The following is an 18,818-nucleotide window of genomic DNA, read 5'->3' as shown; positions in this document are numbered from 1 at the left end:
CACCCCTGCCCTGAGGCTTCTGTGGTGAGGGAACTCACTGCCGCACTGCCAGTCTGTGAACCAGCACTGAGTGACCATTAGCCACAGCCCAGGCATTTGTCAGTGCTTCCCCTCATCAGTCAGTAGTGACGTGTCCGCACTGTTAGGGGTGTACTCGTCTCCCTCCCACCCTGCACACCTTTCCATACAGTCCTGACTGCAGGCGCCCTCCCTCCATCCGCAGCCAGCCCATCCCCTCACAGCACCCGCCTCTTCACTGGGACAGCTAAAGAAAACTGCACTCCTAGAAGTGGAATCAGAGGCTTTAGGTCAGCTCTTCGCATCTGCTGTGGAAGGAAACCCTAGCCCTCAGCCTCCTCCATGACAGGCTGTGTCACTCTGCTGGAATACTGATGCCACCTATCACCTTTCACATCTTGCTTCTCCCTTTCTATATACAACCTTAACAATTCTACCTTCAACAACACCCAGCCTGCAGACTTTGGAATAAGGGGACCTGTGTTTTTTGGGGAGGGGTATCCCCTATTGGAAGGGTGCCAGCCTCCCTGCTATTCACTCTCTGAGAAGATCTGACAGCTGCTATATACATGTCCCACATATTCTCCCTTGGACTACAGGATGAATCTTGGGGGTCTGCTAATGTCTATTTGGCTTCTGCATGTGGTTCGTGCTGAGGTAAGATCCCGCCGAATGCTTAGGATTGGGTGTCAGTGCCCCCATTATATTGTCACTAATTAGGGACATCGGTCATTGAATTCTTTCTTCTTTCTATAGAGGCAGGTAATGATGAATCTTCTACCTGGAAAATCAATTCTAAATGTTTCAAATTCTGATTGATCATTAAAAATGGAAATCAAATTCTGGACAAATCTTACACCACATAGTGGCAATCATCTCTATCCTCTCTGTGGATTTGGAAAATCAGAATGTTTTCCTAATTAGTAGATAAAATAGTGAATAAATCCGACAGATGTATACAGAGTGAGAATGGTCACATTGTATCGAGGGCTGATTATACAGATTTACTAATTATTATTATTATTATTATTTTATATTCTCTTTTTAAAGTACCATTAATTCCAGGGTTCTGTACATGTGAACTCTTGTCTTACCTGGAGACCACATTGATTATGCACAGCCCTTTTATTAACATTGCTGTTGATGTTGCACCTGGGCACTAACATTGGCACTGTGGTGACATGGGGAGTGTTGGATGGCACTTGTAGAGGTGACCCGGCCGCACAGTCCCATGGCACCTGCCGGCAGTGACTGCGGTATGTGCGGGTGAGTGTATGGCCAGCTGCCTGGAACACGCTGTATGTGCAGCCTCAGGGAGAGCGAGGAGGGCAGGTTACATTACAACACGCACACATGCCTGCCAGGCAGGGAGAGCGCAGCATGGAGGGAGGCATACACATGTGTTGTAAAACAGAGATACTTGAAAAGGCATGCCATCAGTTAAGGTAGGCTCTCCCAAATTCAGCACCTGAGATGACTAAGATACCCACTCACTCATCGTAAGGATGGCGGCTACTGGCCTTCGTTTCAATGGTGCAGTGGTGGCGATCACTTATCACCTATTCTATGGACGAATAATAAGTGTCAATTCCGTAAAACTCCATACTGTACAGATGAAGCAGAGCTGACTTCCTCATGTAGTAATTCTGAATTATTTATTCATTTATTATGCTTTGCTTATGTAGCGCCATTAATTATACAGCACATTACACACATTATCATCGCTGTCCCCATTGGGGCTCACAATCTAGATTCCTTATCAGTATGTCTTTGGAGTGTGGGAGGAAACAACAGAACCTGCAAACACGGGGAGAACATACAAACTCCTTGCAGATGTTGTCCTTGGTGGGATTACAGCCCATGACCCCAGCGCTGTAAGGCTGCAGCTCTAACCACTGAGCCACCGTGCTGCCCCATCTATCATGTTAGAACTAGAACTCATATTGCAATATGCTGCTATCTGTGGCTTTTCGCAGCTCTGCAGGTGATATTTTTTTCCCTTTAAACACTTGTCACAAGTTCAAAACCCACAATAATAAATGTCGAAGAGCGTTTTCTAATGTTCCCGTGTCATTTCATGCCATAACTAGAACTCCTAAACAGTCATCATTGCTTTTATCAAGCACCTCTATGAATAGAAGGAAATGTTACTCTCCGCTCTAGTAAGACAAATCTGTGTGTGTGGTCTGAGAACCCTCTTTGATGTTAGGGGTGCGCACAGTTCACCCCAACATATATTCCTTTACTTTGGAACCCCCAGAAAGTAGGCGAGACGCCCCATCTTGTCAGCAATAATAGCTCATGGAGCTGCCAGAATATAAACACGGGGCAGCAATGATGCATGTTCTTTGGACGACTTCCAGTACAGGTGCTTTATGTCAGGCTGTCTGGACCTCCTGTCTACTCAAGCCTTCCCTCTTTGTTTCTTTGTTCATTGCTTGTTTATTTTACCTTTATTATTTGAACTAAGAGATATTTTATTCTGATGAATGCATTATGGCATTTCTTTTCCAGGATGTACATTTATATACATAAAACAATAAATATTTATCTTTACGCAATCAGCCCAGTCCTTTACGACAACTTCTCCTTATCATTCTGAATATCCTCACTGTGTAGTGTAGAGTGGTGCAATGGCCAAAACAAATAGGTCATTTTTGTCTGCCCCTCTGCGCTTCAGATTCATCAGTCTCTCTGTTCTCTCCCATTAGCAAGGATCCCCCGAAAGCATCTCACTATCCCCCCTGTTCAGCTCTTTCACCTTTCTCCACCAGGGCAATACGTTTCTATGAAGAACAATAGCTGGCATCTCTCCCTATTATCCTAGTATTTCTTTCCTAGAAGGGTTGTCTGCCAAATGTTTCTTTGTTCTAGCTTGTTCAGCCTCTGGGTTGGGATTTTCTCTCTGTGAGAACCATAAAGTGGTCTTGTGAAATGTGGTGCTTGAAAATTGCTGCGTTTCACCTAAGACCCTAAAAGTGCTAATATTGGTGAAAAGCAAAGATTCAATTGAGATGAAATGTTTGGGTTTGCAAATGTTTCCTAGGAATTAACTGAAATCTTCAAATCCTGATGACACATGGTATATTCAGCCAAATCAAATCTGGTATGAAGCCATCATGGCCAAATTTCACAGATCTTGCGATGGATCGTAATAATAATAAATACCTTATTTGCCATTAATGTATATACTCAATTCTTCATTTGGCTGTTGGTGTTTGTTTTTGACCTGCAGACTGGATACATTTCTACAAGTTGCTTGTGATCATTAATAGACGCGGTATATACTGACATTGCTGCCCATTGTTACATTGATCTGTTACAATGTTCCGTGCCTAGAGTGCACACAGTCATACGCACCTGGAAAGCATCACTGGAAATGATGACAGCTGCAATGTTCATGTGTTCATTTTGTAAATAAAATGGTGCAAACTGATGGGGAGGTATGGAAGGAAGACAAGCAAGGAATGTATAAAAAGAATAACAGCTATTTACACAGGGTCTATAGTAAAGTCTTTGATGCATCCTCCTTCCATATCCATCAAATGCCAAATGGAGGCAGAGTAGCAACCAGTGTCGGACTGGGGAACCAAGGGCCCACCAGTAACCAACTCCAGGACATTTTCAGCTACATGCAAATGTGACATTATCCTCAATCACTGATTTATATATCAATGAACTGGTTAGATTGTTAATGAATAAGACACCGCCATTGTCTGTACATAGTGATTCCAGTATATTGTGCTGCTCATATAAGAGGGTGGTGGTCCAGTCTTGGAGAGGGGCCCACCAGATGATTCTCCTGTTCTCCAGTGGGCCAGTCCAAGCCTGGTAGTAACAGAACATCTTTCTAAGAGATCCACTGAGAACCATTTGAGGTTATAATAACAATACAGTATATACTGTAGTATGGGCACAACCACCATGAAGAAGTAAATGGTGTATACTGGCATGGTCTGTAGTGTTGGATGAGTCAATTAATGTGGTCAATGTTCTTCTGGTATCATCCATCTCACATATTAACGTTTTTTCCTAATGTGATTGTAGAATAATTGTGATCTATTTACTTAACAGGGGGACCCCATTCCGAGTGACATGTATGAGAAAATTACAGGAGGATCAGTCAAGTCTATAGCAGATATAAGAAGGTTGCTGCAGATAGAATCCGTAGGTAAATCTCTACAGAATTGTGTCTGATGATGCTGTGCTTGAGTTTCTTACGGGAAATCTGTCACAAGGTTTAAGCTTCCCTATCGAGGGGCAACATAAGTAGCAACTGAGACCTTAAGTCCAGCACTGTATTACTTAATTTTATGAAATCCTTGGTTATTTTCCTCTGTGATAGAGTCTTCTCCATTTTGTACGCTCACTGCTGAGTCCGCTTTCTCCTCCCATTCACCATTGGTTGACCGTTATTTCCCTGTGCACAGTATATGGCGAGTATCTATGAGGCACAGCTCAAGAACATGAGGAACCAAGAGGCCCCCATACACATTCAGAGAGGCGACAGATATCTCTCCGGATTCCCCTCCATATAAAAGTGCTCGACTCAACTGGGCACGCCTGTCTTCTCTATGAGAGAGGTACAGCCAGAATTATCTGACACTGGCTTATTTCTGAGCTGAACGAAAGGATCATCCATTTAAATTCACCAGGCTGGATCCTTCTGTTCCCTGACTTCATATGTCGGGGGAGAGTCAGGATGGTCCCAATACATATTAGACTGTCAGCATTCTCCACCAAGATCAGTGGCTTTTGCTGAATTTAGTCTTCAGGATGTAATCATTGATGAGATGTATGTAATACAGTGCTATAATCAGAGCCTGTGTCACTAATTAATCAACTGAAACCAAGTGGCAGATTCCCATTAAGGCTGTCTGTTACAATGAAGACGCATGTTATAGTTGGCATTAAACCAATGTTGTGCTACAGTTGATATGTTGATTTAAGTTGCATTTATAGTTAATGAGGTTGTCTAGGACTTTAATATTGATGGCTTATCCTTTTGATAGGTCATCAATACTAGATCAGTGCAGCGCAACACCCTACCAATCCGCTGTTCTCGGTGCCGGCGGATGTGATCAGATGCAGAGCTGACAAGCAAAGCTTTGTCACCTGTCTAGTACTGTAGCTGCAGGTGGGTACTGCACATCTGCCCCCTACTGAAATGAATAGGCGTGGATCTGATCACATCCGCCGACACTGGGAACAGCAGATCGGTGGGGTGTCAGGTTTTGCACCAAACTGGTCTGAAATTGATGACCTAGCCTAAGAATAGGCCATGAGTATTAAAGTTGCGTTTAACCGTTTTAGCCTTCCTGAACATCCTGATCTATGCATTGATGAGGATGAGGAGCTCCAGTGTAGACATTGCTGGCCACATCCCAGGAGAACCTTGGGATTATTATTCTATACATTTTTCATAACGGGCTGCTAATGTTGACATTAGCCATAATTCAGTCGTCTTCTGTACATACTATATGTTATTCGCTTTTTATCAGCATGTCAGTGCATGAATATCTCTAGGAACCAGGTGCCTACAATTATTTGCAAGTTACAATGTGCAGTGTTAAACATACAGGAATGTCCTGGCCTCGGTTATAATGCAGATATGTTTGGGGACTAGTTTTCACCTTAGTGTAGGGGTTAATGGCCATAACACGTAGAGCTGGCCCGAGTGTGCATGAAGTCCTGCCAGGAGGACCTGTTTGCAGTCCACTGGTCTTTGGTGTTCTGTGCTGTGACCTCCCTCCTTGCTATTGTCTCCCTGCGCACGTCAGACCCCTGCACTCCGCTATCTGTGTCTGGACACAACTTCCCCTCTTTGTCTGATGTGCCAGTCTCAAACTCTGGCTTGTGCTTGAAAAGAATTCCTTGCCCCCCTCCCCGTTCGTGCAGCCCACCCTCTCACTTCCAGACTGGGTCCAGCTGTGGCAGCTGTATGTGCTATTAATACCCCCTAAGCACATCAGCGTGGCAGTGCCAGTGAGAATCTGGCAAGAAATGATGGGACCTGACGTATGGTGTTACAGGGGGGCATATACATTTGGTTTGGGGAACTTTTGGTTGTGCATATTGTCTAAAGGGCCATTTTCACTGGGTAATTGCAAATAATTGAATTAGGGATATTGATACAATAGCAATTCTTATGCCAGGGGATTAACTAGTAGGGTGCAGATAGGGCACGTGCCCTGGCTACTGGCTGACAAGCCAATAAACCACTTTACCTTGCCAGGGTACTTAGGTACAGAGTATGGACGTTACATTTCTACCCTAGCTTATCTTTCTCTTAACGTGTTTTGAACATGTCAGCGTCATTTGTGATGTTCCACCTCGCCATACTCTCATTTTCTCACAATAATTTCTGGCACCACAATAAGATCTAGTAGAATTTCATCATTTGTTTTACATCATGTAAACTAAAACCCATGATTTCATTGAGTTTGTATGACTATCTGACATGAATTATAGGGCAGTATAATAACTGGAATATTCTGGAAATATTAGCCCTTAGAATTGTAATCTAAAGGGTAGCTAAACTTGTAAATTGTTTTTGAGGTGTTGTAGTCCTTGCTCCGCAGAGTTAATCATTGGGGGTCCAAGTGTTTAGACCCCCCCCATTGATTATTCAAACCAAGAAGCAGAAGCGCTCAGATTATGCACAGAAGCACATAGCAGTGTACAAGTTCAATATAAAGTCTACAGCTCCCCTTACATATTATTTATTTAAATACTCTTATACATAGTCCTCATTCACAGACATCATCATCACTGTCCCCATTAGGGCTCAAAATCTGAATTCCCATCAGTATGTAGAAGGAAATCAGATTACCCAGAGGAAACCTATGCAAACACGGGGAGAACATATAAACTCCTTGCAGATACTATCCTTAGTGGGATATGAACTCAGGGCCCCATCGCTGCAAAGCATAAGTGCTAACCACTGAGCCACCATGCTGCCTAATATTGGACCAACCCACCATTATTGATAGGTTTGGCCAATAGTTCAATGTGTATGGGGGCCTCGGCTACTGATTGTTGGGGTAGATGTCGATTGGCATGTCTGATTTTAGATGGACCGATTCCACTTTACTTCCAGACATAAGCCACAACTGATGGTTGTCTCTTACGGCGCAGTCAGACAGCCATATAAATTGGACTGAGATCTGGACGCAATGCTCGGCCTGTCTGGTGGCTCTCCTGACCCAAGCTGCATAGAAATATATGAAGTTGTCACACTCCGGTCAGGGGACCCACGGGATTCCGATCTCAATCCAGTTTATACGGCCTACTGACACACAGGATTACAATCTCAGTCCAGTTTATATGGCCTGCTGACCCACATGATTCCGATCTCAGTCCAGTTTATACGGCCTAGTGACCCACGGGATTCCGATCTCAGTCCAGTTCATATGGTCTGCTGACCCACGGGATTCTGGTCTCAGTCCAGTTTATACGGCCTACTGACACACAGGATTACGATCTCAGTCCAATTTATATGGCCTACTGACCCACAGGATTCCGAACTCAGTCCAGTTTATATGGCCTGCTAACCCACGGGATTCCGAACTCAGTCCAGTTTATATGGCCTGCTAACCCACGGGATTCCGAACTCAGTCCAGTATATACGGCCTGCTGACCCACAGGATTACGATCTCAGTCCAGTTTATACGGCCTACTGTCCCACAGGATTACCATCTCAGTCCAGTTTATACGGCCTGCTGACCCACGGGATTCCGAACTCAGTCCAGTATGTACGGCCTGCTGACCCACAGGATTACGATCTCAGTCCAATTTATATGGCCTACTGACCCACAGGATTCCGATCTCAGTCTAGTTTATACAGCCTGCTGACCCACGGGATTCCGAACTCAGTCCAGTATATACGGCCTGCTGACCCACAGGATTACAATCTCAGTCCAGTTTATACGGCCTACTGACCCACAGGATTCCAATCTCAGTCCAATTTATATGGCCTACTGACTGAACCCATAAGGAACCAAGGAACACTTGGCCAAACGAATGCCCCTGTGTATGAGAGAGCTGACAAAGATGGCTGCAGGCTAAATGATCAGTTCACGGTGGCTTAGGCTGCCGTCACACTAGCAGTATTTGGTCAGTATTTTACATCAGTATTTGTAAGCCAAAACCAGGAGTGGAACAAATAGAGGAAAAGTATAATACAAACATATGCACCACTTCTGTATTTATCACCCACTCCTGGTTTTGGCTTACAAATACTGATGTAAAATACTGACCAAGTACTGCTAGTGTGACGGCAGCCTTAAGAGTTTATATACCAATCTGTGTGCGCTTGAGCATAAGCTGAGAACTTCTTGGTGGGAGCGAGCCGGACACCACGATCAACAGTAGTCTGATTGACGGCCAAACCTATGAATAGGTTACAACATATGAAAAAATGCTCAAATGTCTGCTATTTGCTACATACAAATGTTCTATATAGGAGATTTCCTCTGCGGGGTCTCTAAGCTGCCATCATTGACTTTCCAATATTTGTTATCACAGCATAATGATTGGCCGTATAGTATAATAATTGAGTCAGTGCTATTTATAGCAGATCAGTTTCTACTTACACAGGGTCAATTAATAATATGTGTGGTGTGCCTGTGGACGGCCGGACCCCAGCGTCTCCTCCCGGCCTATTCACTGTTTGTCCTTGGTGTGTTCTCATACAGACAGGGTGTGGTAAGCAGCTGTTTTGGAAACAGCTTTCTAAGTTTTACCTAAAATGTAAAATAATAGCCATTGTTTTGTCTTATTCCTTTCCCAGGAGGAGACTTTTCACAATCAAAGAGTTCATACAAAACACAAGTGAAGCTATTAATCGGCAAACGAACCTAATTGCGTATTCATCTCTTGTTATTTAGTAGCTTTTTTGTCCCTTTACTTTAAACAACCCTTCATCTTTGGCTGCTCGACCTCCACTACTGTAATGTACAGTTACATGACATTTATTAGCAAACTGCCTAGATATCTGCTGCGGGCGGCTCATTGTACTCATATGTGGTGATGACATATATATTGTTTGTTATCTCTTTTATGACAGTGTTGCTTGTAATGTGTTCAATGAAAAGTACAATAATAGTAATTTTACCCACTGTTACATTTTTACATAAACTTGCTGTGACACCAAAATGATCTTTAGAATAATAAAAACGGAATTAAAAGTCCAAATAGACTTAAGAAAATATCTTAAGAATTGTGTTGAAGTATTTATTCAGTGTACATTCTGCAAAAAAAAAAAAAGACAGCTGTTTTCATGCTCACCGGGATGCTTTTTTTAATAATGTTGTGACCCCATGTGTCAGACTGCCTTTGTCCCTGATCACTTGGTGTTAGTCTGTGGGTCTTTATCCAGGCTTCCAACTGTTTACGTGTCATTGTTCTCGGCCCATTGGTGTCATTATTATGGGGCTCCAAGTGTCGCCGCGCCATTGTTCTCGGGCCAGAACTCTCACTTATTTTGTCATTATCCTAGGACCCCAAGTGCCAGTGTATCATTGAACTTAGACCCTAAATGTCAGCATGTCTTTCTTGTTGGACCCTAAATGTCAGCGTGCCTTTCTTGTTGGACCCTAAAAGTCAGTGCATCACTCCATGTTTTTGTTCTTGCACCCCTAATATCAGTGTTTCATAAAGGCAAAAGGTTAAGATTCCAGTATAATGTACTTTCTTTTATTAAATATTTACAGACTGTGATTTCACCCATACACAAACCCCTGAAAACTACAACTGGCTCATACATTTCATGTCCCAATAATGTGTAATATTATGTTCCCTAAATGTATTTTCCCATTGGGAGCAGAATGGAATAATAGTCAGCTGGTGAAATCTTACCATAAACAATTAGAAGCCCCCCTGGGACCCCCTTAATAAGCTCTACAGTGCAGGCTGTCTACATAACTGGGGGCTTACATAGGCATGCTGGTTGTTCCATGGAATCTCTCAGTAGGTCGTGTTTTCGCTACGGCCAGGCTTTTGGGGAAAACAGTGATATCATTCAGAGTCCATCCCCTTGGAAATGCTTTCCTTTGTAAATATTTCAATCATTTTTTACCTACATATTTGTAGAGGCTGCCAAAAATAGCATGAAAAGGCGTTTTATTATTGTCAGCCGGGGGGGCGTATGACCTTAATTCTGCAGCTGTGGTTTACACAGATCTTTTATGATGGTTAGAGATCGAGGCCTATGAATGAGATGTATAGCTATATGCACTTGATCGCTAAAAAGTGTAAAGAACCACATTTGGGTTTTGCCATTAGTGATGAGCGAACTTTCACGGATAAGGTGTTATCTGAGCATGCTCGGGTGCTAGCCCATGCTTGAAAAATATGTTTGATTTCTCGCGGCTGCATGTTTGACAGCCGCAACACCTGCAGGGATTGCCTAACAAAAGGGTAATCCCTGCATATGTTGCGGGTGTCGAACAGGCAGGCGCGGGAAATCAAACATATTTTTTGAGCACGCCGAAGACACTCTGTTAGCACCCGAGCATGCTCAGATATCACTTTATCCGAACATGCTCGCTTATCACTATTTGTCATGTATCAAGCAAACATAAGTCTTTTATATTGGCTACGGGGCAAACATACTATGAGTGCAGCCTGTTCAGCCAAACAGGGGCCCAAGAGGCGAAGCTCCTACTTCTACCTTCAAAACAGCAAGCAGCCATAAACTGGTGCATTACGATGAGCTACTGGGCTGCAAAGTGCCCATATAATGTTCACCAGTCTGTCTGGCCATTTTCCAGCAGATTCACTTTATAAGGAAACAAACTCTTAAAGGGAACCTGTCACCAGGTTATTGCCACCAAATCTGAGAGTGGCATAACGTAGAGACAGAGATCCTGATTACAGCAATGTGTCACTTATTGGGCTGCTTGATATTTTATTAAATTACAGTTTAATCAGCAGCAGATTATCCATAGAGGACTAGTAAAGGTGCTTGCCAGGTAGTCCTCCATATTCATGAGCTCTGTATAACCAGTGATTGGCTGATTTCTGCCTATGCACAGTGTACACAGAAAACAGGGGGGTGGGGTTATATAGAGAATCATTTAGAGAACTTATAGATGTGAAGAAGATAAAACAGCAATTTTTTCAAAATTGCATCAAGCAGATCAGTAAGTGACACCGCTGGAATCAGGGTCTCTGCCTCTATATCATGCCTCTTTCAGATGGGATGGCAAAACCATGATGACAGATTCCTCTTAATAGTATTTTGAAAAGATAAGCAGAAATTGGGGTTATCACATCTGAACAGCCCATATCACAAGTTGGTGTCGGTCCAGGGTTTAGCAGTCTCATATGATTCTCGTATCAAGAGCATCATGTGTACAGTTGCACATTACAAGTTTCTTGTGATTTCATGTGTCAGACTTTAAAATAGCTTTGGTGCACTCTGAATCTGAATAAAACCTTTATCTCCATCTTTAAATGGGAACAGTAAAATGACCTTGAATCAAAGGTAAAACAAACTGTGCCCCTTGTGTAAAAATCTGCTTGTTTTATGGGATGTAACTTGTTTTGCAATCCGACCTTGAATCACTAATGTTACTGCATGAGAAATAACATTTTTGTCTCCCCCGATAGATGACGAGGAGGATGTACAGGAGCTAAGCAGGAATGGAACAAGAAGCTTGCCTAGGGGCAATTCCAGCCACTCCCGGGTCATTCGTAGTCTAGGTAAGGAGACCCCCAGGGCTAAACCATTTCTCAGAGGCCGTGACATCATACATTCAGATTTTATGGACATATTTTATAGACAACAAATCACTTCATCATCGTATCAAATTGACGTATTGGTTCACACTTCCGATGTTTTAGCAACTGCATATTTGCACATGACACCCACATTTCACAACTATGTAACGACCGTTTTTGTGACCTCGTTTTTTGCCTTAGAATATTGACATTTCCTCTTGGGATTTTGTGTAACTGATTTACGTCTCTTTTCTTTCAGAGGTTGAACAAGCTCAGCCCGCACAGTGCAAAACAAGAACGGAAGTTTTTGAAATCACTCGTAATATGGTCGATCCGACCAATGCTAACTTTGTAGTTCAGCCGTCTTGCGTGGAAGTGCAGAGATGCTCTGGATGTTGCAACTCCAGGAACATGAAATGCGTGGCACTTCGCAAACATATTCGACACGTCAAGGTAACTTTGGGCCAGGTGACCTAAATTTATGGGTATGATTTTAATTCACATGTTTATATGATCACTTATGGCATCAATTGTGGTGCTAGTGATCACCTCCACCCCTGCTGTCCATCAGTAAGCAGACACCCCTCCAGTCTATCCTAAAGACTGCTGCCCGAGTAATCCACCTGCCCCCCCACTATTCCCCGGCCTCTCCCCTCTGTCAATCCCTTCACTAGCTCCCCATTACCCAGAGATTAGAGTTCAAAACCCTAACCATGACATACAAAGCCATCCACAACCTGTCTCCTCCATACATCTGTGACCTCGTCTCCCGGTACTTACCTGCACGCAACCTCCGATCCTCACAAGATCTCCTTCTCTACTCCCCTCTTATCTCCTCTTCCCACAATCGCATACAAGATTTCTCTCATGCATGCCCCCTACTCTGGAACTCTCTACCCCAACATATCAAACTCTCGCCTACCATCGAAACCTTCAAAAGGAACCTGAAGAACTACCTCTTCCGACAAGCCTACAGCCTGCAGTAACCACCGATCGACCAAACCGCTGCATGACCAGCTCTATCCTCGCCTACTGTATTCTCACCTATCCCTTGTAGATTGTGAGCCCTCGCGGACAGGGTTTTCTGTCCTTCTGAACCAGTCGTGACTTGTATTGATAAGATTATTGTACTTGTTTTTTTTATGTATACCCCTCCTCACATGTAAAGCGCCATGGAATAAATGGCGCTATAATAATAAATAATAATAATATTAGCTTTCAATTCAAGAAACTCTTGGCTGATCATATCGAACTCTGCACTGCTGCTATTCTCAGTCTCTTAAGCCCCCCATAAACATTAGACTAATGTCAGCTTCCCCGACAATCTAATATGTACGCGGGCCTTTGACAATTGATCGTCGGGTGAGATGTCAACCGGGCAAGTCCGATTTCAGACTGTCATTCGCTCTGTTCTCCTGAGATAAGCCGTCACAAGATATGTCTGGCAAAGGTTTTCTCATAAAGAACACAGGAGTGCTCAACCAAGCGTGTATAGGAGAGGCAACCAAACGATCGGCTGTATCATCATTCGACCAATAGTCATCTAATGTGTATAATGTGTATGTGTGGCTTTAGCCTATTCAGTGACCTGGCTTATAAGGCTCTCATTTTACTCTTTTAGTAAATCAAGGTGTTGCATCTGTCTTAGTGACTAATATATATGTGCACACGCTGATGTAAAATAATGGATTGCTAATGTATGTTGAGACAGTATAATTTCCTGAGATTGTGAAATCTGCTACTGAATTTGCAATCTATTGTGTAAATTAATTTGAACTATTCACAGAAAAAACAAACAAAGCAAACGACTTCAAATGCAACATCCCCCTCCCCAATTTCCATAAAATTAAAGTTATGATATACTTGACGCGCTGCCAACTTCCCGTCAGTGTGGAACGCTAAGCAGAGCTGTTAGGTTGACGGACATATGAGATGTGTTTTTTTATTATTACAAATGTCCAGTAAAAAAACCACAATATATTTCCAGAGGGACAGCTCTGCATTGTGTATATCCACACTGTAACGTGTCCCTTCCATTGTGCTGCTAATGTGCCCCCCACTGTTGGGGGTACTTTCCAGGAAAACATTGTGCTTTGGAAAAGTTGAGTATTTTTTATGGAACATTCCTGGCTGGATATTTGTGTGATGATGGAACATGCCGTTGGGAAATGGAAAGATCTGCTACATAGGCAGTGTGGTCATTGAGTGTAATGCGAGCCTCCTAGACCATGGATGGTCACAGGCAGCTTAGTAAAATGGACGTTTCTACTAATTACACAGAGGAATGGTTTATTATGGCACCTTGTGGATAACTAGCAGTTTGGTAATTGTTTTATAGTTTGTTGACACTTTTTAGTTTTCTGATCCCTAATAATGATTGTCCTGTTGATACAGGTGAAGAAGATTGTGATTCATCGAAACCTAAAAAATATCGTAGAAGTCCCTTTTCCATTAGAAGACCATGTGGAGTGCAAGTGCCAGCCGATAAGCGCTGCCTCTGTAAGAAGTCACCACACTGCCAACGACCACAGGAAGGTTGCAGGTAGTTATTATTCCTATTGTGCTCCTTACTTCGCTGATACCATCATCTTCATGGACACTAATCCTTATAATCCTTATCATTCCTGATTGTTTAATATAGGAGTACCTGTGACTACTCCTCCTCCAACCAGTGTAACTCAGAAAGAGGAGTCTCAGCTACGACCGCTGAAACGAAAAAATAGAAAATTTAAGCATCTACCTGGCAAAAAGGAGCAGAAACTTCTTCTAACCACGTAGCGACCTGAGGATGGTTCTTTGTATCTGTTACTAAGCAGGTAAGATGTGATACCCCCTCCTCAACCCACCTACCAATTATTAAAAGGGGTTGTCTCAAGTTCTTAAATTAGTAAAATTGCAAAGTACTTGATAATACAAACAACTTTGCAATTTATCTTTTATTAAAAACACTCTACATTTTTTATTTTATAGTGTGCATCTCACTGTCTAGATTGCCTGCATTCTCTCAGATTGGCCATTTCCTAGAGCTTGCTGGCTCTATACTGTGGAGCCTACCTGTGCCGATCTGAAGCTGGCTGGGTCTGTTTTTCTCCCATACTGTAGAAGCAAATCTGCCTCTTCTCCCAGCATGGAAGAGCGTTCAGTTTGGACCAGTGATGCAACCATGCCACTAGTCAATCATCAGGAGCGCACTGTCCCCAGCAACCAGAATGCTGGGAAGCAGAGGAGCAGTGCGCTCCCGAACATACAACATGAGAAAACCCCTTTACCATGTTATATTAATCTCCAAAGTGCTGGGAAATGGGGTTTACAACAATGAGCAACTTGAATGATTAAATATACTGTAATGGTGTAGAAATCCTTTAAATCTTTAGCTTCTTCAAGAATTGCTAAAAGAATGAAGTAACTAACCCTTAATTCTTCCTCAACAATTAACAAACAGTTATGAGATTATCTCTAAAGGTACCTTCACACTAAACGACTTTGCAACGAGAACAACAACGATCCGTGACGTTGCAGCGTCCTGGATAGCGATATCGTTGTGTTTGACACGCAGCAGCGATCAGGATCCTGCTGTGATGTCGCTGGTCGTTGCTGAAAGTCCAGAACTTTATTTGGTCGTCAGATCGGCGTGTATCGTCGTGTTTGACAGCAAAAGCAACGATGCCAGCGATGTTTTACAATGGTAACCAGGGTAAATATCGGGTTACTAAGCGCAGGGCCGCGCTTAGTAACCCGATATTTACCCTGGTTACCATTGTAAAAGTAAAAAAAAAAACACTACATACTCACCCTCTGATGTCTGTCACGTCCCCCGGCGTCCGCGCTGCTGCTCAGAGCTTCCTGCACTGAATGTGTCAGTGCCGGCCGTAAAGCAGAGCACAGCGGTGACGTCACCTCTGTGCTTTAGGGCCGGCGCTTACACAGTGCAGGGAAGCTGAAGGCGAGGGATGCGACAGACACGGCAATGTAAGTATGTAGTGTTTGGTTTTTTTTACATTTTCACTGGTAAGCAGGGTAAACATTGGGTTACTAGGTGTGGCCCTGCGCTTAGTAACCCGATGTTTACCCTGGTTACCCGGGGACTTCGGCATCGTTGGTCGCTGGAGAGCTGTCTGTGTGACAGCTCTCCAGCGACCACACAGCGACGCTGCAGCGATCGGCATCGTTGTCGATATCGCTGCAGCGTCGCTTAATGTGACGGTACCTTAAGTATCTACGAATAGTATATGCAGCCCTAGGCATGTTTGATCCTATTGTATCATTTTAAGTAATGGCAGCTAAAACTACCAGATTCAGAAGCAGATAATGTTGTTCACTATGACTTGGAACTTTCTGGTTTCAACAGATTACCATCCTGTTACCTCACAAATGCGAAACAGTAAGGGTACCGTCTCACTATACGATTTACCAACGATCACGACCTGCGATACGACCTGGCCGTGATCGTTGGTAAGTCGTTGTGTGGTCGCTGGGGAGCTGTCACGCAGACCGCTCTCCAGCGACCAACGATGCCGAGGTTCGCTGGTAACCAGGGTAAACATCGGGTTGCTAAGCGCAGGGCCGCGCTTAGTAACCCGATGTTTACCGTGGTTACCAGCATAAAAGTAAAAAAAAACAAACAGTACATACTGACCATCTGATGTCCGTCAGGTCCCTTGCCGTCTGCTTCCTGCTCTGACTGAGTGCAGCCGTACAGTGAGAGCAGAGCGCAGCAGTGACGTCACCGCTGTGATCTGCTCTCACTTTCCGGCCGGCAGACAGACAGAGCGGGAAGCAGACGGCAAGGGACCTGACGGACATCAGATGGTGAGTATGTACGGTTTGTTTTTTTTTACTTTTATGCTGGTAACCAGGGTAAACATCGGGTTACTAAGCGCGGCCCTGCGCTTAGTAACCCGATGTTTACCCTGGTTACCAGCGAACGCATCGCTGGATCGCTGTCACACACAACGATCCAGCGATGACAGCGGGAGATCCAGCGACGAAAGAAAGTTTCAAACGATGTGCTACGACGTACGATTCTCAGCAGGGTGTCTGATCGCAGTAGCGTGTCAGACACTGCGAGATCGTAACGATATCGCTAGAACGTCACGAATCGTGCCGTCGTAGCGATAAAAATGCCACTGTGTGACGGTACCCTAACTGTCGAAAACCTAGATGCCTGCACTCTTCCATACTATATTTGTTTCCTAACATACTGATTTACAATGAAAAATTATATTGTGGCACCATTTCAGCCAGAAAAATCAATGTCAATATTTTTTATGTCAAAAAAATATTCTAAGAATGAAACTTTTATTGCCTAACTGGAAAAATTCTATTTTCAAGCTTTCAGAAGAGCACAGTGGTTCCTTCTTCAGGCATATTTGTAAACCCTGCCTGAAGAAGGAGCCTCTGTGCTTTGAAAGCTGCAAATACAATTTTTCTGGATAGCCAATAAAGGTATCACTTTGAGAATATTTTGTCTTTTTTGGGCATAAAAATATTTCCTAATATAATGTAATATATAGTAAATTATAATGTTCACTTTTTTCCAAGTGTATTAGAATAATCGTCTATGTCGGAGAATTCACCAGTTTGTTAAATCCAACTGTCTAAATATACGTATATATTTTTGCCTAGGATACACAGCCAGATCAAATTTGGCCCCTATGGGGTCCATGGACTTCTGACCGGAAGATTCAAATTCTGGACTTGGTGCCGCTGGTGCTTTACAGAGACAAAAAGACTGTTTTCCATCTGTACCCACTGCTCCCACTGCACATTTCTCCCAGCAACAGAGATGGAGGATTGTGTTCCTTCGACAGCAGCAAAGAACTTACTGCCAAATTTCTAAGTTTAAACCTCTGATTTTCAGGGGTGGTGGGAAAAAAGAATGGGGAACACAAAGCCACTCTTGAGTTCACTGGATGTATTTTGTCACCTTATTTAATGTACTTTATGTTGTATTTTTTATATAAATATATACATATTTTTGTAAAAAGTGGTTTCCTTTGCTCAGATTGCACGAGGCAGGACAGAGACTGAAACATGGGAATGGGACTGAATTCTTAGTGACCTTCATCACCATAGCCCGGTATTTATATATTTCTACTATGTTGCAACCACTGAGAAGGAAAAGCCACATGTCAGATATACCGGGTGTATTTCTGCTTTAAGCTAATGGAGCAAACCACGTACAGTGCAACAATGCGGAAAGCGTTGTCGTGGGACATCTAATTGGTTGTCTAACCGATCCACAGTGTTTTTTCCCATACATAGTGGCAGAATACTGTTACCCTGTGGCTCCTTTCATTTGTCCTTCCTCATACAGTTCCCAGTATTTCTGAAACGACTTATCCATTTCCTTCCCATTACTCTAAATTCCTTTCTCTTTGCACACAGCTCTGCCTGTCAATTAAAATGAAAAAATATTGATGTAATATGTAAAGTAATTTATATTCAATATTTAAATTGTACAAAGAAAACCCCAAGCAATTTGTATTAAAAAGGGATTACATTTGTATTAAAAAGACAAGAAAGTTTTTCATCATGTTGTCTTTTTTATTTTAAGCCAAAAGAAAGAAAGGAATATATTTATTATGCACGTAGGGCAAAAGTCCACCCACATCTATTGGTATTTCTCTCAAGGAATAGGTTAGAAGCATCTAATCAGCGAGTGTGAAGGTCATTGTTAAGGTAGGAGGCAGAGCTGTGACATGGCCTATTGTGATTGAAGGATTCTGTGCTATCAGCTCTGTATACAGGTGTCACCTGTTATTACAAGCCTGCCTCTGATGATATCGAGTCTGCTGAAAACTCTTCATGAAAGGACAGGAAGTATAATAAAAAAAAATGCCCCAGTGACAAGTGGGAAATTGCAAGATTACTGTTTTTTTTTATAGAGATTATTATATGAAAAATAAAACATCATTATTTTTTTAAACACGTGTTATCCAAAAATCTGATTTAAATAACAGGTCATTTTCTGATGCTAGCTTCCATTTAATCAGCATACTCTCACAGTATGATTCTGTTGATATAGGCTATGGGAGGCACATCAGCCTGGTATATTTCCATCTAATCTAAGATAA

General features: G+C 42.9%; 1 protein-coding gene across 1 annotated transcript; it reads left to right on the top strand.

The window, feature by feature from the left end:
- Positions 1-280: 280 nt before the first annotated feature.
- On the top strand, positions 281-18,269 carry PDGFB (platelet derived growth factor subunit B). Its single transcript, XM_077278084.1, has 7 exons — positions 281-675; positions 4,093-4,189; positions 11,632-11,724; positions 12,002-12,195; positions 14,137-14,284; positions 14,384-14,558; positions 17,368-18,269. The coding sequence occupies exons 1-6, from the start codon at positions 619-621 to the stop codon at positions 14,518-14,520; spliced, it is 726 nt and encodes a 241-aa protein (XP_077134199.1). The 5' UTR covers positions 281-618; the 3' UTR covers positions 14,521-14,558; positions 17,368-18,269.
- The last annotated feature ends 549 nt before the right edge of the window (positions 18,270-18,818 follow it).

The sequence above is a fragment of the Ranitomeya variabilis genome, chromosome 8 (assembly GCF_051348905.1).
Source record: "Ranitomeya variabilis isolate aRanVar5 chromosome 8, aRanVar5.hap1, whole genome shotgun sequence".
In the NCBI taxonomy this organism is placed as follows: Eukaryota; Metazoa; Chordata; class Amphibia; order Anura; family Dendrobatidae; genus Ranitomeya; species Ranitomeya variabilis.
The sequence above is the reverse complement of the archived record's forward strand: the minus strand, read 5'-3'. Positions and strand labels throughout refer to the sequence as shown.

Bases quoted from the DNA above. Each gene is read 5' to 3' on its own strand.
- PDGFB (XM_077278084.1), top strand. From the start codon at position 619: ATGAATCTTGGGGGTCTGCTAATGTCTATTTGGCTTCTGCATGTGGTT. The intron at 676-4,092 runs GTAAGATCCCGC...TTTACTTAACAG, and splicing joins TGCATGTGGTTCGTGCTGAG to GGGGACCCCATTCCGAGTGA. The intron at 4,190-11,631 runs GTAAATCTCTAC...CTCCCCCGATAG, and splicing joins GCTGCAGATAGAATCCGTAG to ATGACGAGGAGGATGTACAG.